Source organism: Lupinus angustifolius, chromosome LG03, assembly GCF_001865875.1.
Source record: "Lupinus angustifolius cultivar Tanjil chromosome LG03, LupAngTanjil_v1.0, whole genome shotgun sequence".
Lineage (NCBI taxonomy): Eukaryota > Viridiplantae > Streptophyta > Magnoliopsida > Fabales > Fabaceae > Lupinus > Lupinus angustifolius.
Window position 1 is genome coordinate 9,328,774 of NC_032011.1, and position 22,393 is coordinate 9,351,166.

The window sequence follows — 22,393 nt, forward strand, 5'->3', positions numbered from 1 at the left end:
AAAAGTCTTTTTGACTAAAAACATATTTTCTTAGGTAAATTGTTGCACATTTTTAATGAAAAAAAGTATACATTTCATGTTTGAAGCATTATGTGTACACAAGCCTGGCACAAGCATACACAAGCCCGACACAAGCCAACCTTCTCAAGCAGGCAGCTTAGTGGTACCACATAGGAGCTTGGCGGTGTGCACTCAACAAGTTAGTCAAGTTGACTTAGCCACTAAGCATCCATGCAATCATGCATGACCTCACTCCAAGTAGCCTCCATAGGCTTTTCAGAGGTAGATCACAATAGCTGGGCAAGTAGCTCACAATAGCTTGGGTGACTCAGCCCCGAGCAAGTGACTAAGCTGCTTGGCCAAGTGACCAAACCCATGCTGAAGGGTTTGGCCAGCAGCTTGGTGGTGGAATTGAGCAGCTTAGCGGTGGTAGAAAACTCCTATAAATAGGAGGAACTTCAAGGCATTCATGGAATTCCATTTTACATATACATTCTCACATTCACAACTCACATCCGAAATTCTCTTCTTCAATACTTTCTTCTTTGTAATTTCTTGGAGAATTTCTACTCCAAAGTAGTTTAGGTAAGTTTATTTTATAGTTTCTCCTTAATTCAAGAGGAGAAGGAGTAATCAAATGAAATATAAAAATCCATTTTTCAAACTTATTTGTGCATGGTAAAGCATCTTAAATCTTTGGATTAAGATGGCTAATGCTCCTAAATTTTAGTCGAATTTTGGCTCACTAATATTTCTTGTTTCATTATAATGAACTATGTTTAAGTTATTACTTTGGCAATTTCAATTCTTTAGAAAGTGCTTAATGCAGTTTTAGCTTCATCACCTAAAACTTGATTTCAAGATCCAAAATGCTTTTTTTTAAAGTCTTGACGAACGAACTAAAAAGTAGGAATACACCTTAGTTCATTTGCCAAATCAAATTATCCATTTTAAGCAACTTGTTACCAAGGCTAATCAATGTTTATGGAGCCTAAAATAAGGCGTGACAACTTATTTCGTCGAATGGCAGTTTTATATTGATAGTGTATTTTTCAAGGTTTGAAAATCACTATTTCTCACCGGGGGACTGGGGGAAATTTTATGAACTGGTGTTTGGAATAACCAATCTATAACACATAACTTTCATTAAAAAAATTCATAGAAACATGTTAAGAAATATTTCCATCATTCAAACTAAATTTTCTCCTCAAGAATTTGTGCATATTATTTGTTTACATGTTAAAATTTCTTGAACAAAATCAAACCAAAAATATGTTCAAACTTTATTAGTGATATAACATGTTTATAATAATGTTATATTAGGCAATTCCTTGTGGTTCGACATAACCCTATAGTACACTACAATTGAATCTTGAAAGAGATACAAATGTAAAATAATAAAGTGTTATCAAATAAATTTTATTTGTTGACAAAGAAAGAAACCTTGAATCAAGGTGCAATTTAATTCATAAATTGTATCTTTATGAAAAGGAAATATACACAGTGATAATGAGTGATCTAACTACTAACTTTTACTTTCTGTCATTTATTTTCCACAACTAACATTTACCTTTTGTCATTTACTTTTTTGCACCTAAGATCTAGGGTTTCATTTTCATGTTTAAGTTCATCAATCAAAGTCCGCATTTCAATTATTTTCTTTTCATGCAAGAATATTACCCTTTTTCGATCTACACTTATCCTAGCAAGTTTCTTAAGTTCCTCATGCAATTCGACAAAAGCAACATACAGTTCATCATAATCAGGCATGTTTTCAGAACTATCCGAACATGAACTAGAATGAAGGGATTGTACATCACTAGACTCTTCTTGATATGATAAGTTTGTGGAGTGTGGTGTGTGATCCATAAGACATAGTTTTGTTGTCTCATCTTCATTTGATGTGCTTAAAGTCGATACTTCATCGGGAACATCACATACAATGTATACTTTCTTTGACTTCAAGTTCTTCAAGGTGTTCTTCTCATCCTCAAGGTATAAACGATTATCAAGGTTTTTAATCTTTTAAAGATAGTAATGTCATAATCGGTTAATGTCAATCTTAATCGATTATCCTGGAAGTTCTTGATATTCTTGAAAATAGTTATTTCACAGCCAATATCCCAGAAATTGAATCTTTACAGAAACAGAACAGTTTCACAGAATGCTCCACGTAGTTATCAATTAATGAGCAAGTAATGAATTATTAAAACTAATCTATAAAAAATTTAAAGAATGTAAAGACGTAAAATAAATAAATGAGATAAGGGAATTTTATCCTGGTTCGTTTGTAGGTCCACGTGCAAACTACATCTAGTCCTCCTGTTTGGTTTCGGAGATTTTTCTTCACTAGAAACTTTAATCGTCAATTACAAACAAGCTTCCAATTTGACACTTCTACAAATGCTGCTTTCTTGAACTCTAAGCCAAGCAATACAGTTTGACCTTCTCTCGCCTCTTTCGGATACCCCACCTACTCACGATTCTGTCCTAGTCGATTCTTGCTTCTTTTCAAGACCCTTGTATAAGCGGTGAAATACACTAATCAATCCTATCAGAGGATGCCATTATTCCTGAAAGAGATTTGCTAATGGTGTGGAGGCTCTTGGGAAGCCGAATCAAGGACCATGAGGTAAATCAAAGAGGGGACATCTTTCATACAAGGTGTTTAGTTGGTGGTAAGGTTTGTTTTTTTATTATTAATAGTGGAAGTTGCACAAATGTGGTTGGTACAAGATTAGTATCAAAGCTTAATCTTGAGACTAAAGCACAACTCACTCCATACTGGTTACAATAGTTGAGTGAGGTGGGAGAAATGCTTGTGGACAAACAGGCTGAAGTTCCTTTTTCAATTGGGAACTGTGAAGATTCTATGATATGCAATATTTTAGATATGGAGGCTAGTGATTTGTTACTAGGTCGTCCATGGCAATATGATGAAGAAGCTAAATATGATGGTCGTACCAACAAGTACACATTCATGCACCAAAAAAGGACAGTGATACTTTCACCATTGTCTCCGGAGCAAGTTGTTGAAGACAAGAGAGTATTGGAAAAAAATAGAGATGGAAAGGAAATAAAAAGAGAGAAAAACAAAAGAGAGTGAAAAACAAAGTCCTATGAAAAAAGAGGGAGAGGAAACCACTTTTTGTCATGAAAAAGGTGGAAGAAAAGAGTGTTGCTCTTACAAAGAAGTACTCATAATCACTCTTTTGTTTTACAACTAACATCATTCTGCCAAATTTTATCTCTAAAAAATTTCAGGAACTTGGAGTTGTTAAGATGGTTGAGGACCCTTTGGAGGCCAAAACCGTTCTTACTTTCATTGAGATATGATTGATGGATGGCATGGTTAACCAAGTTGTATTCACTAAGGAGTGTGATCAAGCAAAAATCCATGATAATGCCTACAAGCTTTAACTTCCGGGTTAGTATGGTAATATAAGTGTTACATTCAATGTTGTTGATTTGTCTCCTTTTGATTTAGGTGATGGAGAACAAATTTTGAGGTCGAAATATTTTCAAGAAGGAGGGGATGATGCAATACCCAATGAAATCAAGCTTAATTATGGTGGCCCAATGACAAGGGCACAGGCAAAAAGGGCGCAAAATGCCCTAGGACAACTCATAGGATTGAATTATGATGGTGCCAAAGTTAGCCCAAGGTGGTGCCAAGATGCTCAATTGCATCATGGAGCATGGTGCTGACCGAGCTATAGTGGACCAGGTAGCGCATGACGCAAGCCAAGGCCAAGGTGCTGGAACTAACCGTAGCACGGGGCCTAGCACACTAGGCGCTGATTCTAACTGAGGCATGGGCCATGGCTCGTCCAATTACCGAGACACATGCCAAGGCGCATCAAGGGTATCTGACCGAGGCATTGTGTTTGGCACATCAGACGTTGGGTCAATCTAGCTTGGCTAGGATTTCTGACCGAGGCACTTACGCCTAGTATGCCAAGTTTGGTGATGGGCGTTGGCCTGACCAAGTCAGGCATAGCCAACACTTAGTGTGGGTCATTTTTATTTTCCATAATAAATGTGTGGGCCCTTGAACCTACATTTAACATATTTTAATATATTTTTATTTTTAATTTATGCCCAGAAATAAGTTGCAGATTTTAAATTGGCTCGTTGAGCCTTGAATAAGCATTAAATTGTAACCAACACTTCAATGCTTGAGACAACTTCTCATAAACTTGAACCAACGGTATTCTCATCATGCTTATTAATTCTTGGCTGGTAAACAAAGGTTTCCGGAGCTGTTGATGGAAGAATTCTCATGGGAAACTTGAAAGTGGTCGTTGGAGGCCTAAATGACACATTAATGATGGAATTACATCATAACTTAACCGTTGGAGCCTGACCTTGTTTGTCTTAAAGAACCAAACAGAATCCTAAGTCATTTTTCTCACAAAATAACATCTCATGGGCGAGGAAAATTCTACTCTTGAAGAACAATCTTATGCTCATCAATGTGTGGTCGTGGACTCAATTAAAGAAGGAATTAACTTCTATTTTCACCATGTGTTCAAATGAAGTTATTTCTCTAGCCGTCGGTTTCACTTGGAGAAGAATCCTATGTCTCCAACATTCATTCTAAATCGTGGAGCCTTTAAGGGTGAGTTAAGGCACGAATTCACCATGTGATCAAGACTTAGCTGTGGCATCAATAAGGAATGGAATCATAGGCCAACCAAGTCATCAAGCTATGGGATTTCAACCTACAACAAGAATCCTATGTTCTTTTCTTTATTTTTTTCCTTCAATGTAATAAAGTAGCGAATAATCATGTCTTATTAGTTCTAGCCGAATTTAGACATGTTTACGAATAGGATCATGAGTCAAAGGTATCCTATGTTGGATCACCATGAATTGGGGCATTAATGTCTTGTCTTTTCTTTGATTTCACATGGGAGCCATGTTAGCTTGCCTTATATATGTATGTGTGTGCTTATGCAATAAAAAAGTTAAGTTGAATTTCATTATTGAATTAATGATTATTCTTGTGGGAGCATTGTGCATTCTTCAAACCTTCTTAACTGAACTAAGATTAAAAGTTCTTATCAAGAACCAAGTTCTTGTGGCGCCCTATCACTCTAAGTCTAAATCATCTTCTTTTATCTTTACTTATTCAATTCCGCTACTTACTCAATCATAAAGGGCTCAACAAACCGTGATCTTGGTCATACACCAACCAAGATAGATCATTTCAAGAACCTTCCAAAAAGGTTCACATCACTAATATAACAACATTAACAATAACCATCTCAAAAAAATACACTTTCATCCAATGTGTTAAATTACATTCTCTAATTTGAAACTTGCAATATCACAATTCTAGAGGTCTCTACGTCAGCATCAAGATCATAATTCCAACTACATTTCTCACAAATTTCTACAATTGAAAACAATTAAGTTTTTATTTTACTATGTCAAATCAACTACATAGGTCAAACTCTACCATAATGTTCAATCATAAATCATGTCTATCGATAAAACATTAATCTCTAAATTTTCCTTAATCATTTCGCCGATGGTTTTTCTTGACCTTACTTTCCCTAGAAATTGAATTAACCTTTATTTGATATACAAGAGACTCTATCAATCTTCTTCACACATGTCCAAGCCATATAAGGATCAATAAATACAACATAACTGTAAATTTAAATACCGCTTTTAAGAAAATTAATTTAATCTATGATAGGACCTAAAATAATGCTTGTAGTCACCAAGATAAATACTTTTATACCTCGACTCTACAAGGGTTACTTACCCTGGTTGGCTACATTCCCGTTATACAATACAGGGAATGACGTGGATGCCGACATGGAAATATCTTCCGAACAGTGTCAAAGCAAAAAACATGGTCGAGATTTGGTTTCACCCCAAAAAGGCAGCTAAAGAAGGAGAGGCTCACCGATATTAGCTAGGTCGGGGATTATGAAGTAGAGAAAAGTTCAAGAGAACGGTTCATGGCTCGAAAAGAAAAAAATGGATGTACAAGTCAGATGGTAAACTTTAGTATTGAACTGGTAGATACCCTTTAAAGAAAGCCATCTTCACATCCATCTGGTTGGTGAAGCTTTAAAATGAGCCACCAAGACTTATATTATCCTAAGTGAGTTCTTCTTAGAAAGCGGAAAGAAAGTCTTAGTGTAGTCGATGTCCTATTTTCTTTCGGAGTGAACCCTTTGGCAACAAGGTTAGCCTTGTCTCTTTCAATCTCCTGATGTAGCCATAAAAAAATGTACACACTCATAAATCACAAATATAAATTATGAAAGACATGAATTATGAGGCAATGAATCCTAATTGTGATATAACACCTCAAAAAGCTATAAATAATGACCTCCAAATAACATTTTCTAACCGACTTACATATACCCCCACGTCATTATTGTGTATTCCTTGGTTAACCTTCTCTGTTTTTTTTATCAACACCATATAGATTGCGAGAAATCAACCTCAACCATACTGAATTGAGACATTTTACCAATCCCCAATACTCGTATAAGAAACTCAATACCTCACTACAATAAATAAGCAAAATTGGGAAGGGGGAGTGATTAAGAAAACGAGCTAAAACGATGAAATTCACATCAAATAACAATAGAGAAAAAATATACATGCCTACAGTTTATAAGTTATATATACTGACTTTACATAATCCATCATTCATATTTAATCATCATTGTCACTTCAAAAAAGTAATCCAAATGAATGGTGGATGATATAAAGACTATGTATAAATCTGTATAGTGATAGTAAGCATAGTGCATAATATTACAACCGAACACCATGAAAGAATTATCAAAACTAATTTTTCACTATTACTTTTCCCTTTCTTGCTAGTTTACTCTCGTCTCCCACTTTCACACTCTACATCTACAATACCTAAAACTTTATCTGGTAATCCATTTTTCTCATCAAGTTCATTCAGCATTGGCACCACTATTGCTCCCTCTCCTACTAGCTGTTGTGTTTTTCAGTATCTGCAAAAGAACAATAATACAGAATACATAAACTATGAAATATGATGGTTAACTGCACTTATCAGAGGCGGAAGAAAAGCAAAACAGTATCAAATTAGCAATAAGCTCGTGCAGACCATAGAGCATGTAAAACATCATGAGGAATTGATGATTTAGATAACATGTAAAACATTATGATGATGATGATGAAAACATGGTAATTGAATTTGAAAAATTAGCATACTTGTCTTAGCATTTGATTCTCATTCTGCACAGTAGATAGTCTCTCTTTGAGCTCGGAATTCTTCTTCTCCAAGTCTTTGACTTTAGTTTCCAAATCATTCAAGTAAGCCTTTTTCCTCTCCCTTGCTTGCTGAGCTGAAACTCTGTTCCTCAGTAGCCTATTTCCATTTTCACACCCCACCAAAGTTACAAAATAATTTCAATGCATCTATCCCAAGGAAAAGGGACAAGAAAGTACCATTAGGCTTTTAGTAGATGCCGGACAAAACAAAGCTTAATTAAATTCATACCTCTTTAATCGCTTGCTTTCTTTGTCAGCTGGGTTTCTCCCTCTCTTCCTCTGACCATCACTTGTACCGTGAACACTTTCAGGAGCCACGGTTGAACCAGTTTCTGGGCGAGCAGCTGATGTTCCAGAAAATTCACCCCCTATCTCTGGCACTCTTCTGATCTCCTCATCACTCTCAAGACCTGGATTATGCCAATTTCAATGAAGTTCAAACCCCCAGTAAATTATCTGGGGAATCAAGATAATCATTTTATTCAAGTTTATGAAAACAACAGACAACGATGACAAATTGACTTAAGGAGCTGTTTCGATGAAGTAGATTTCAGGATAATAAGACTGGGTACAGAATAGGAAATATTCAATACCATAAAGCCTATATACCAAGTGTAATATTTTAATAAAATATTACACTCTTAATAATTCATGACTTAGAGTTCAGACATTGAAAAAGAATCTTCGAAAATTTAATTTTAATTAGTTTAAGTATAGGTATTCTATAAAACAATACTAGGAGCTTCTGATAAATAAAAAAAGACTTCCGTCCATTATTTCAATATTTAAGGAAATGAAAATTAGAATTTCAAGTCCGTTGTTGGGTAAACAACTCTTGCTAGAACTAAAATAATAAGGATATATTGAACTTAGAATCAATAATATCCATAGTAGGTGATATGCAACAATGGCATCAAGTAAACTACATACCTGGTTGCTTTGGATCAATATAAGGAAGTGAGTGAACCCTTCCAGATGGAGACAAAGGACTACATGTGGCTCGCAGAGATTGATTTTTATGAGTAGCACATGCAATCTTACCAGACATCTGACCATATAAAGCACTCATTATTAGTTAATATTATTGCAAAATGAAGAATCCCAGTTTGAACACAGAATTATTTGCCAACTGGTTGTCAACAAAGCCTACAAGTAAACTTATGTAGTATATACTCTTACCTGTCGAACATATATAGTACTGATTGCAGACAATTAAAAATGAAAAAGAAGTTCATTTGGACATTTTTTATGGTTGATCAAGGGCCAATTTGGGATTATTTCTTTATAAAAATCATTTTTTATTGAAAATATCACATATAAGATATTTACAATAATCAGAAGTTCAGAACCCCAGAATAATAAGATTTCTGATAATTTTGAGAAGAAAATTGACTGTTTGCTTTGAACCAAATTTAATTAAAATCTCAAATTTTGACATTTTGAGTTGAGCTTTCTTCTTTACACCAGAATCTATAAAATATAATTTTAAAAGTTTAAACAGGAGATCCCAATTTTACATCGCAGATAAAGATTAAAGAACGCTGACAACATTTGACAAGTAAAGAGCAAAGTTTTGAAACTCCCAAGGCTATTTAAGTAAACTTTTGGAGAGTGGGTACACTTGAATCATAAACTTGTTAAGTTAGCCAACATTATAAATGTTAGTGTCCATCAAAAGAATGCTTATGTTAACATCCATAACCAAAATGCATAACAAACTTTGAAACAACTAAATGCCACATTCATATTCAATGTCTAATCAAGCAACATGACTACGCAGGCAAATCACAATGTCAAGAAAGAAAAAGGAGAGCAAGATCTTCAAAATTTTCATAATTTTCAAAGTTCACTCATGTTTGTGTAAATGCAACTGAGTCAGAGGAAGTTTTGACCAATTAAGTTGATAACTAAGTTGACCCATTTTTGCTGTAAAACTCATCAGTTTTCTCAAGTTAAGAGTCACAAAAATAAGTTCAATACATTACCAGCTGCCCATTTGTGACATGGGATTTTGGTTGTTGAGAATCATGTCCAGAAGATGAAGATAGGTCAGCTTCTTCTTCCCACTGCAGCCCTGCCTTAGTATTTCCTTGTCCATAACTGGCCTCATTCTCTGGATTATCAACATCATCGTCATCATCATCTCCCTCCAATTGAGGAATCACTGAAATCCGGAGTCATCTTGTTTATTACAAATTCTGATAAGGATGAGACCCGCAAAAACAGCAACATACATACAGAAGCTAACCTTTGTGACTCTTGGGGCAAGATTGGTTCCCATTTTTCAGTTCATATTCATAGCAATTATGGCAAAGTGGGAAGCCACACTCTTGACAATCAACAAACACATCACCAGTGGTTGTAAATCCAACAGTATCACCACATATTTCACAAACTTGACCATTCAAATTCTTCAAGGGTTTATTAGACTGTATAGGAATTATACAAGTTAGAATTAGAATTATACAATAAAATATAAAATCTACACAGATCAATTTCTCACAGCATAATAAATGAAAATGACATGCCAAATCCACACAAAATTAATGAACTCGAATTCTCAAAACATTAAATTGTAAAAAAATAAAAAATAAACTGAAGCAACTAATTCAATTCATGAACTCACCGTTAAGAGAAACATCAGATTCAAACCATGAACAGAAACGAATCAGTCAAATAGATAATAAACTAAGGATAGGACCCAAGAAGAACAGCAACATAAGGATGAAAAAACAAGGCACTCATGTATGATAATAAACTAAAACTTGCATCCCCAACTCCATTTCAAGGATAAAAACAAAATTCCAAGACCAAAATCAGAAGGCAATGTAAAAATAAAATAAATAACATTGTACATAGAAGTGTGTTAAGACAAAAGGGTAAGTCATAAAAAAACAACCCCACTATCTGAACCATGACAAGCTCGAACAAGTTGGTTCCTTTCCTGAGACCCATTTCCCATTCCTCCACTTTGCTTCATCTTCCTTCTTCTCCAACTCAACTTTCTATGTCTCTCTTCAGTCGTTGAATGTTCCGCTGCCCACGTTCTGCTGTTCTAATGCACAATTCGTAACCGTTAGATTATTTTATATCTGACGGTGAAAAAGTGACGATCGTGCAGGAATGTCAGCCATACGGAGTCTTTATAATTAATTAAAGGTTGATAATGATATGTGAGATCGTGGAGGACCTTAAACCGTTGATTATCCTGCGTCAGATTTGAGTTTAGGGAAACACGACCACGTGTCTTCAGTAATGCACAAGTGTAAATAACCTATATAACTAGCAAGTTACCCGTGCATTTGCACGAGACGATAGTTTTTGCCACATGATTAAGAACACATATTACATGTGCATTTATGATTAAGAATATGTATATTGCTCGTGCATTCGCATGGTTAAAACCATATTTGTTAACAGTGCATTCATATTGTTAAAAATTATTAATTATATATAAAATCATACGGTCAGACCATACGGTTTAACGGTTTAAATCAGATAAACTTAATATGGGTCATCTACTTAACATCTTGCTCAACTTTCTCAACATTTGTTTTTACACATACATAACATGATATAGTTAGTAATATATCATTAATCAAAAATATCATCCATAAATTTATAATTTCATTATTATTTGATTCTAAAATAAGGTTAATATAAAAATAAATATTATTTAACTCTAAAATAACTACAAGATTCATATTATTATTATTATTTTAATATTGTTATAGTCATTATATTTTAATATTGCATAGGTAATCATATTCATTTTATTTTTAAATAAATCACATGTCATGAGGGTTTGAGAGATTGACACATGTCATGAAGGAGTTCTTGAGAGATTGACACATATCATTGAGAGATTGACACATGTCATGAAGGACCTTTAGTTTTGATGAGAGGTTGACACATGTCATGAGAGTTTTATAGATTGACACATGTCATGAGAGAGTTTATTTTATTTAAAACTGTATATGTTACAAGTGCATTCATATTGTTAAAAATTATTAATTATATATAAAATCATACGGTCAGACCATACGGTTTAACTGTTTAAATCGGATAAACTTAATATGGGTCATCTACTGGTTTAACATCTTGTTCGACTTTCTCAACATTGTTTTTTACACATACATAACATGATATAGTTAGTAGTATCCTATTAATAAAAAAAATCATCAATAAATTTATAATTTCATTATTATTTGATTCTAAAATAAGATTAGTATAAACAATATGTTATGATTCATATTATTAATATTATTTTAACATTGCTATAGTAACATTATATTTTAATATTGCATATGTAATCATATTCACTTTATTTTTAAATAAATCACATGTCATGAGGGTTTGAGAGATTGACACATGTCATGAGAGAGTTCTAGAGAGATTGACACATGTCATTGAGAGATTGACACATGTCATTGAGAGATTGACACATGTCATTGAGAGATTGACACATGTCATTGAGAGATTGACACATGTCATGAGGGACCTTGAGTTTTGATGAGAGGTTGACACATGTCATGGGGGCTTGAGAGATTGACACATGTCATGAATGAGTTTTTTTTATTATATAGGTAATAGATTATAGGAAAATCATATATTTTTCTACTAAATTCCCTCACAAATCCACTTGTCTATAAAAAGGTAACATTGTTATAAAATGACATTTTATTTATTAATGATTGATTTATAATTTTCATATATTTTTCTGTTATGAGTAGAAGAATATTTCATTACTTATTAAGTAGTTCAATTATATTTGCATTGTGCTCTTTTTTCTCCACCTCTTATACTCTTAAATGATATTAGTTGTGGTTAGATTTTTTTTTGGATCTCAGTAAAAAAGTATCTTTACGAGTATTGTTCGTCAATACGGAGGTGGCATGTTGGAATACTGATCCTCTTGCAGCATCTAGCAAGAGCCGACTTTAGATTGTCATTGAGTAGTTACTTGTGAATACTCATTTTTGTTCGGTTCATAATACCTTTCAAACAAATGACAAATAAATAATATAAATATTTTTGAGTATTTTTATTGAAAAATGACATTCACAAAGTACTCATTTCATCCCTCAAACTCAAACCACCCACAAACTCACTCTCTCTTTTCACAACTATACACCCACTTTCTCTTTTCACACAGCTATACACCCACTCTCCCCTCACAATTCACATAACTGCCTATACACGTCCCGAAAATGCATCCACGTTTATCTTGTCAAACAACGTTGGAATGGGGCCAAAAAGAAAAGAGGCCACAAAAGGCATTTTCCTTGTTCTTTTTGAGGCGGCAACTTTTCTCTTAACAGTAGCATATTTCCATCAGATTTTTTATTTGGAACAGCTTCTTCAACTTACAGGTGGGTGAAGGTGGTAGAGGACCAAGTATATGGGACACCTTTCATATATACTCCCAAAAGGCATAGCAATCTCTCCATATAGAAAGGGAGAAATACCACACTAACTCCAAGATCCCTTCAACCAAGCATCCATCATTCTTAACCATTGTTGAAATAGTTTTCTTGTTGATTGGTAAGGCAAGTTTCTGATCGATTTATTTAGTTACTGGTTTATTCTTTGTTCGCCATCTCGGCTTTGTTAGAAAGAATTTCCAACGCCGGTATAATGATTTCAACAATATTTCATTTGATAAAAAACTTAACTTTATTGAATTATTAACAACTTCATATCATCTCGCTTTGTTGGAAAGAATTTCCAACACCGGATTACTGGTATGAATTTAGCAAATTAACACAAATGATAATGAGTGATACTTATTTTTCATTTTATTAACGGAACTACTTCCTTGTGGAAGGTTGGTAAAGAATAAATGAATAACGCAATAAATAACGCAATAAATAAATGTTAGTTGTGGAAATGTAAATGACAGAAAGTAAATATTAGTTGTGGAAAGTAAATGACTGAAAATAAAAGGTAGTAGTTAGATCATTCATTATCAGTGTGTATTTTTCCTTTTCACAGAGATACAATTTATGAATTAAATTGCACTTTGATTCAAAGTTTCTTTCTTAGTTAACAAATAAAATTTATAAGTTAACACTTTACTATTTTACATTTACATCTCTTTCAAGATTCAATTGTAGTATAGTAATAGGGTTATGTCGAATCACAATGTATTGCCTAATATAAAATTATTATAAACATGTTTTATTACTAATAAAGATTGAACATATTTTTGGTTTGGTTTTATTTATGAAATTTGAACATTCTAACAAATAAACATAAATAAGTAATATGCACAAATTCTTGAGGAGAAAATTTAGCTTGAACGATGGAAATATTTCTTCACAAACATAAATAAGTAATATGCACCAACATTAATATTATCTACATATATTTGAACAAGAAGAGTATGATGATTTATTTTCTTAATAAAAAGTGGAGTGTCGACCTTTCCTTTGGTAAAACCTTTTTCAAGTAGAAAGTTTGTTAGACGACCGTACCAAGCATTAGATAAAATAAATATAATAACAATGTTACATATACCAAGGATTTTTCTTTTCATGTTCTCTGCATTGGTAACAAGGTCTTTGATACTTGAATATAGATATTTTTAATCTCCACGTGCTATGTGCTTTGAACAACCGTTATCATGATAACACATTTTTGCTTATGGCTTTAAAACACTCCTATAAAACAAATTAAAAAGATTTTCTAGGTACCCAATGTGATATGGATCCTGCGGGGTTAACAACTTTTTCTATCCATTTATATTGGCCAGATGACACACCATATTTTCTAATCATGCAAGTATTTGGTGTATGCCCATGGTTCTTAGAGTAAGTACATATGGGATGATGCTTATGTATCCTAGTTTTATTGTTACTACAATTAAATACATGGATATTTTGTTTCTAAAACTTTATTTTTGTTGAGATATTTTGTTTCTTAGAAACTTGGCTGTTAGAATAGCCAAGACCTCTACGGTCTGTAGAACGTCTCTGATCTTTAATTATTTTGTCCAGATTTTTGCTACTCTTGTTTAATTTATTAAGTTCAAGACTTAATGTTGAAACTTTTTGTTCAAGAGTAATGCATTTTTGACATGAAGAAGATGACGATTTTTTCTAAATATTTCTAACTCATTTTTTTGTTTTAAAAATAATTTAGAGAGTTTGACATATTCATCATGTAAGTCATTAAATGCAAGTTGTAATTCAGGAGAAGAAAATAAGTCAGTTTCATTTACCTCTTCATGCTTGACAAACTAAAATTGAACATTCAAGGACCTTGTGCTTGATGACCTCGATGCCAATCTTTCCACGCCTGGTGCTTGCCGTTTAAAATTTGAGGGCTCCATGCTTGACGGCCTCAAATTTTACATTCGAGGATCCCGTGCTTGACGACCTCGAAGTCAATCTTTCAAGGACTCGTGTCTTACATTTTAAAATTTGAGGTCTCCGTGCTTGACGACCTCAAATTGAATATTCGAGGACCCCGGGTTTGACGACCTCAAATTGAATATTCGAGGACCCCGGGTTTGACGACCTCAAATTGAATATTCGAGGACCCCGGGTTTGACGACCTCAAATTGAATATTCGAGGACCTCGGGTTTGACGACCTCAAATTCATCTATCCAAGCCTCGTGCATGACTTTTTAAAGTTTGAGGGCTCTGTGCTTGACGACCTCAAATTGAACATTTGAGGACCCTGTGGTTGACAACCTCGAAGTCAATCTTTCCAAGCCTCGTGCCTGAAATTTTAAAATTTGATGGCTCCGTGCTTGATGACCTCAAATTGTACATTCGAGGACCCCGTGTTTGACGATCTCGAAGTCAATCTTTCTAGGCCTTGTGCCTGACGTTTTAAAATTGGAGGACTCCATGCTTGACGACCTCAAATTGTACAATCGAGGATCCCATGCTTGACGACCTCGAAGTCAATCTTACTAGGCCTCGTGCTTGACGTTTTAAAATTTGAGAGCTCTATGCTTTACAACCTCGAATTGAACATTCGATGACCTCGTGTTTGACGACCTCAAAGTCAATCTTTTCAGGCCATGTGGTTGACGTTTTTAAAATTTGAGGGCTCCATTCTTGACGATCTCAAATTATACCTTTGGACCTCGTGCTTGACGACCTCGAAGTCAACCTTTCCAAGACTTCGACTTGTATCTTTGGTGTCACCTTCCTACCCCAAGCTTTGGTAGTACACCGACTTGTGTCTTAGGTTCACTACCACCTTTTACCACACCTTTCAGGAAAGACGACTTACACTCTCAGACAATGAGAAGTTGTAAAGTAAGTTTTTATGCGCCTTGACAAAATTAGCATTCATTTCTTTAGTGGTTACTTATCATGATATCTCTCAAACCTTAGTTTGTTTGCTATCATGTAATCAACAAATAAAGATGGACAATTGTGAATACCTATTTTTGTCTGTCCCATAATACTTTTTCAAAAAAATGACAAATAAATAATATAAATATTTTTGGGTATCTTCTATCAAAAAATGATATTTTTTAGGTATCCCAAAGTACTCATTTCACCCCTCAAACTCAAACCACCCACAAACCCGCTCTCTCTTTTCACAACTATACACCCACTCTCCCCTCACATAACTGCCTACACACGTCCTGAAAAAGCATCCACGTTTATCTTGTCAAACACCATTGGAATGGGGCATATAAATAAGAGGCCATAAAAGGCATTTTCCTTGGTTCTTTTTGAGGCGGCAACTTCTATTAACAGTAGCAGATTTCCATCAGATTTTTTATTTGGAACAGCTTCTTCAACTTACAGGTGGGAAGGTACAACACGTGAAGGTGGTAGAGGACCAAGTATATGGGACACCTTTCATAGTCCATCACTCTTAACCACTCACTTCATAGTCCACAGTCTCCATTTTTCTCATTTATCTTTCTCTCTCTTGTTCTTCCTACTATTGTTCACTTTGTGGACCCTGTTGCATTTTTGGTGGAATTACTAGCGTCAAAGTATTCCAAGTATGTTGAGGTATGGTTTTAATTTCAATCATGATTCTAGAATAGCACAAAACTAGGCACATATTATGATGAAAAATACGATCATAATCAACAAGTGTCATATGGTAAAGAAGACCACCACCATCACCACATTACCTATCCTCTACACCTTCATGGATTAAACTTCTAGGGCTTTGGGGACGTTAATTAGGATGCTAACTTTGCAAAGTTCAAATTGACAATTGGTGAAGAAGATGGCAATGACCACATATGGAGGTTTGAGGTTGCAGCGGTTGAGCCACAATGCCACATACAGCTCTCTCGACGCTTCCCCTGTGGTTTCTCCTAACAAAGATGGGTCTCCATGGCTGCCGCTCCCATTGACGGGTTTGCTCTCCTCCAAGGAAACTAATGTAAATTTAAGAGATTCAATTCCCTTATCCATCCTCCTCTTTTATTCAAGTTTTCTATTTCTATTATACCTTTAATTTTATTCCTGTTTTTTTATTAGTTTATTCCCATTTCTTTTCTTCTTTTTTTAAAAACAAACAAACTAACCATTAATCAAGGATAAGAGACTTCTGTTATGTAAGTTGTGTTAACTCGTTAAATGTTTAATTTGTGTTATAACTAGAATTTTTGTGGGTAATTAGGAAATACTTTCACACCAGAATGATTGTCAACATTTATAAGGAATGGGTAATAATATTAGTAATACAAAAAATATTTTTAATGAGGATTCAATAATGAGGTTATAACTCGTATTGTATCTTTTTTCTCACTTCGAACCGAGAACTTGTACTACTTTTATTATTAACAAACTCAAAACCTTTTACTAATTTAAATTGATTTTTAATAAAAAAATATTTTTTTGTAAAATGCTTACATACAATATTATTATTATTGCTTATAAATTTTTTATAACTTTTGGGAATTAATCAAAGGATGGAGGCAGGTCGTGGTAACACTTCTTATTCTCATATCATCCTTGAACGGTCGCGTTACGATGTTTCTTTTCACTCGATTAATTCCTAAGTTAATAAGAAATAATCAAAAATATATATTATAATTATTTTCAAACCTCTTTGAAATGAGATGTAGTGTGAATTGTTTTCTCTCCCATTTGACTTCAAATAGAAGAAAAAAAACCAAGTTTCTTGCACCATATATATAGATATGTATCAAAGGGGAACACGATATATTCACGATATTTTTTTTTAACAACCATTATGTACTATAAAATTTTTACGATGCTCTAAGATAGTGGAATACACAAGAAATACCATAGAATTTAAATAGTAAAAAACGAGTTCATACATGATAAAAATTAAGATGAAAACATAACAAACACAATCCAACAAGTTCAATAGCAACAACATCAACAAAGAGACAAACTATGGAAATCCTAGACCAATACACTAAGAATCTGGATCAGCCTGCTCAACATCCAAGTCCATATAGTCCAATCGGTTTGACAATCTACGAAGTTCCTCTTGGTTTTGTTGATTCATAGTATCAAGAGCATCCATTCGTGTAGTGATATGTCCTCGAAGTCAGAGCAACTCATCCATGATCATTTGATTGGAAGGAGTGGAGCCACAAGAGGACAATTCAACAAGAAATTAGGGTTGAGTAGGAGGGTCAGTAGAAGGATTTTCTGTTTGAGCAGACTGGTGATCATTGTGATGCTTATAAATCATGTCGGTGGTATCTCAAAAGAATTCCATCTTGTGAACCACATCCACATCAAATTTATTATCTCGAGCATCGAGTAGGATCTTAGACTCCCAAGCAAAAGATACACAAGAATACTCAAGTATAGTAGTTATGATGATATTATATGGTAAGGGTCCAAAATCACCTCTAAAGGCCCATATTAGTCTCATTACCATCAATGTCCAATTAATTGGAACATTATGCTTAATAGCATACATCATTTGTAGTTCGATATCATTAAGTTACAAGTGATTTGAAATTTTTGGAACTATGATGTTACTAAGGAAGTAATGAACCAAACGATCCTCTAGGTTTAAATTTCCAATAGATAAAATGTTTCGGTTTCTAACAGAATCACTGACTGCCATTTGCTTACGCAGTTCCATTTCTGTTTTAGAATATCTACACATAGAGTAGTATAAATCCATTTTATTATACCCTTCTAAGTCACACAAAATGCCCAATTCTACTATAGTCCCTATGTATTGTATATTACCGCAAATAGAACTTAGAGTTCTAAAGTCTATGGCAATGTCTTTGCCTTTGACATATGAAAATATTTTATTCTTGTTGAAAGATAGGATGCAGTAAAATACCCTTAAAAGTTCAGGATAGTAGACACAAGACATTTTGCAAAACTCAAAGAGTTTTTATTGCTTAAATAGGGTGAGGAAAATGAAATCATCATTCTCAAAAGAGTGTAATGTACCATTCTTAGGAGTTAAATTGGGTATTTGCAGAAAATGCTCCTTTAAGACTTTGTGTTGTTCCTTGTTAGCGAGAAGTCACGCTAAATCTAAAGTGTTGATCTCAGCGGAGGTTGGTTGTCATCCTTGAGTCACATTGGTGCATTGTTTCTTAGTTTTAGAGGATGAAGCCATGAAATTGAGTTTTTGAAAAAGCTAGGTTTTGAGATTTTGGTATTTAGTTGATTGAGAACACTAAACACCAAGGAAATGGTTGGAATGTGTTTAGAAACGAAAATGTGATATAAAATGACTCAAAAATCACTCAAAACGATTGAAAATTGAGGTTTTTCAAGGTTGTGGGAGGTTACCATGGTTTAGAAATTTGACAATGGAGAAGATGAAGTATGAAAAGTGAGATTTTGCCTTAAATAGAAAACAGTATAATCGATTACCCCGTGAAGCAATCAATTACCCATTCTCACTGTCTAGGTAATTAACCGATTAATTAATAGTGTAATCGATTACACTGTCCAGTTTTTAAATATTTAGGCTATTTGATGCCTGGTAATCAGTTACTTCATTGTAGTACTGGATTATACACCCCAAAATAGTAAAAACTAAGCAATTTAAAGCACATGAAAGAACTAGTAGGCATGAGATACGTATAATGAAGCACACATATTCAAATATATAAGCATGTTTAGGACAAATATGCTTCATCAAGAATGCCTAATTCTTATCTTATTTTATAAAAAGGTTCTTTAGCTAAAGGTTTAGTAAAGATGTCTGTTAATTGGTCATGTGTATCAACAAATTCCAAGAGAACATCTTTCTTTTGGACATAGTCCCTAAGGAAGTGATGCCTTATATCAATATGTTTGGTTCGAGAATGCATTATCAAATTCTTTATAAGATTTATCACATCTTCAGGGAATGCATCCTAAGTCTAATCCATAATCTCGCAATTGTTGCTTGAGCCATAATACTTGGGCACAACAACTACCTGCTGCTATGTATTCTAACTCAGTAGTACTTAGAGCAACACAAGCTTATTTCTTACAAGACCATGAGACTAGGGCATTTCCTAGAATATGCCAAGTATCACTAGTACTCTTTCTCTTAGTTTTGCATCCAGAAAAATATGAATCCGAGTATCCAACCAAGTCACATAGACTTTCTTTTGAATACCATAGCCCAACATCATGTGTGCCTTTAAGATATTTTAATATCCTTTTTACGACAATAGGATGTGACTCTTTGGGCTTTGATTGATAACATGCACAAAGACATACACTAAACATGATATCAGGTATACATGCAGTAAGATAAATTAGGGAATCAATCATACCTCGATACTTAGATATATCAATACATTTTCCAGTCTCATTAGTATCTATGTATGTTCCAGAACCCATAGGAGTGACAATTAGTTTGCAGTCATCCATTTCAAAACGTTTCAACAGATCCCTGTAATATTTAGATTGACTTACAAAGATGCCATCCTTGAGTTTTTTTATTTGTAGTCCAAGAAAGTAGTTCAAATTTCCTAACATGGACATTCCAAAATCCCCTTGCATCATTTTACCAAACTCACTACACAAGAGATCATTAGTAGAACCAAAAATAATATCATCAACATAAATTTGAACAAGTAGAGTATGATGGTCTATTTTCTTAATAAACAATGCATTGTCGACCTTTCCTTTAGTAAAGCCTTTATTAAGTAAAAATCTTGTTAGACGATCATACGAGGCACGAGGAGTTTGCTTTAAGCCTTAGAGAGTTTTCTTAAGTTTATAGACGTGAGAGGGATGTTTATAATCTTCGAAACCTGGAGGTTGTTTGACATACACCTCTTCTTGAATATAACCATTTCGAAAAGCAATATTTACGTTCATTTGATATAACTGAAAATCCAAAGAACATGCATATGCTAGAAATAATCTAATGGCTTCAAGTCTAACAACCGGAGCGAAGGTTTCATCAAAGTCTATACCTTCTTTCTTGTTGTATCTTTGGGCTATTAGTCTTGGTTTATTTATGATAATAATACCATTTTCATCTTATTTATTTCGAAAGACCCAAGTGTTCCTATAATATGCCTATCCTTAGGTCTAGGAACAAGTTCCCAGACTTCGTTTCTCTCAATCTAATTAATTTCTTCTTGCATAACAAGAATTCAATGTTCATCCTCGATTGCATCATCAATCTTGGATGGTTCCACTTTTGAAACAAAGGCCATGTTTAGACAAGCATCATTTTATTTTAGGCGAGTAGTAACACCCTTACTTATATCACCAATGATGTTGTCAATACGATGATACTGATGGGTTCTCCATTCTTTAGGTATATCAGAATGAATGTGCTCTTCTTTTGAAGGTAAATTATCATATATTTTCAAATGCTCTATGTTGGTTGTATCATCAGTAATGGTATTTTCTAAGGAGGAACTAGGAAAGTCATTATCATCAACAATGGACTTTTCTCATCAAAAGCTACATGAATGGATTCTTCCATGGCCATGGTTTTCTTATTGAATATTCTAAAAGCGTTGCTCGTAAGAGAATATTGAAGGAAAATTCCTTCATCAACTTTTGTATCAAGCTTTCCTAAGTTCTCTTTTGCATTATTAAGAACAAAATATTTGCAGCCAAACACATGTAAGTGAGAAATATTTGGTTTTCTAACTTTGAAGAGTTCATTGGGGTTTTCTTTAGAATTGGTCTTATTAAAACTCCATTGGAAACGTAGCAAGCTGTACTAACTACATCAACCCAAAATAACTTTGGGAGATTAGTCACATTCAGCATAATATTCGAAGGTAATTTTAGAAGAATTTTGAGCAGCCGCTATCCAAATACCATAAATCACTGGAGGCTCCCAAATATTCTTAGAAAACTAGTTAAGTAATATTAGGTACCCAATTTGATTTGGGTCCTAAGGAGTTAGCACCTTTCTCTATCCATTTAAAGCGTCCTAGGGAGCACTATCTTTTCTAATCATGCAAGTGTTATGTGTATGCCCATTATTTTGATAGTAAGTGTAGATGAGTTGATGGTTTTGTATCCTTGTTCTAGATTTAGAGACATGATGAGTATGGGTACTTTGATTTTGAAAAAAATATTTTTGTGGACACCTCCTTTCTCATATTTGAAGAAAATTTTGAAAAATCAAGACCTCTACGGTCGGTGGAGTGTCTTTGTATTTATAACATGTTGTCCAAGTTGATACTACTCTTGTTTAGAGTTTTGAGTTCAAGACTCAATGTTGAAACTTTGTTTTCAAGAGTGATGCAACTTGGACAAGAGGAAGAAGAATATTTATTCTTGAATATGTCTATCTAATTTTTCTGTTTTAAATAATGTTTAGTGAGTTTGACATATTCACTATGTAATTTGTTAAAAGCATTTTGTAAATAAGAAAAAATGGCTTATATAAGGGTTCAGTCTCACTTACCTCCTCATCATTAAAATGATGAGATGCCATTAAGGATATATTAGCCTGCTCTTCATTTTTTGGTTCAGAAGTGGAACTTGTGTCATTATCCTCCCATGCAATGTAGGCCCGTCTACCAGTCTTCTTTTCAGGTTTTGCCTTAAAATGATTTTTCTTAATTATTGGACAGTCCATCTTCATGTGACCAGGTTTTTCACATTCAAAACAATTGAAGTTTTGATTTGAAGTGGAAGCTTCATTGCTCTTGGTGAACTTTCTTGATTGTCCAGCCCTAGAAACTTGCTAAATTTCTTCACC

General features: G+C 34.0%; 1 protein-coding gene across 1 annotated transcript; it reads right to left on the reverse strand.

The window, feature by feature from the left end:
- LOC109343329 (cellulose synthase A catalytic subunit 1 [UDP-forming]-like) lies at nucleotides 6,927–10,348 on the reverse strand. Its single transcript, XM_019581571.1, has 7 exons — nucleotides 10,178–10,348; nucleotides 9,527–9,707; nucleotides 9,264–9,442; nucleotides 8,209–8,326; nucleotides 7,508–7,688; nucleotides 7,219–7,375; nucleotides 6,927–6,995 (listed from the first exon to the last, which is right to left on the reverse strand). Exons 1-7 carry the CDS (start codon nucleotides 10,256–10,258, stop codon nucleotides 6,936–6,938), a joined length of 957 nt encoding a protein of 318 aa, XP_019437116.1. The 5' UTR covers nucleotides 10,259–10,348; the 3' UTR covers nucleotides 6,927–6,935.

What these genes read in the sequence shown, in the direction of transcription:
- LOC109343329 (XM_019581571.1), bottom strand. Translation starts at nt 10,258, where the DNA reads ATGAAGCAAAGTGGAGGAATGGGAAATGGGTCTCAGGAAAGGAACCAA. An exon ending in ATGTCACAAATGGGCAGCTG is followed by an intron (nt 8,327 to 9,263) that starts GTAATGTATTGA and finishes TTATATGGTCAG; the next exon opens with ATGTCTGGTAAGATTGCATG. An exon ending in TATTGATCCAAAGCAACCAG is followed by an intron (nt 7,689 to 8,208) that starts GTATGTAGTTTA and finishes GGCATAATCCAG; the next exon opens with GTCTTGAGAGTGATGAGGAG.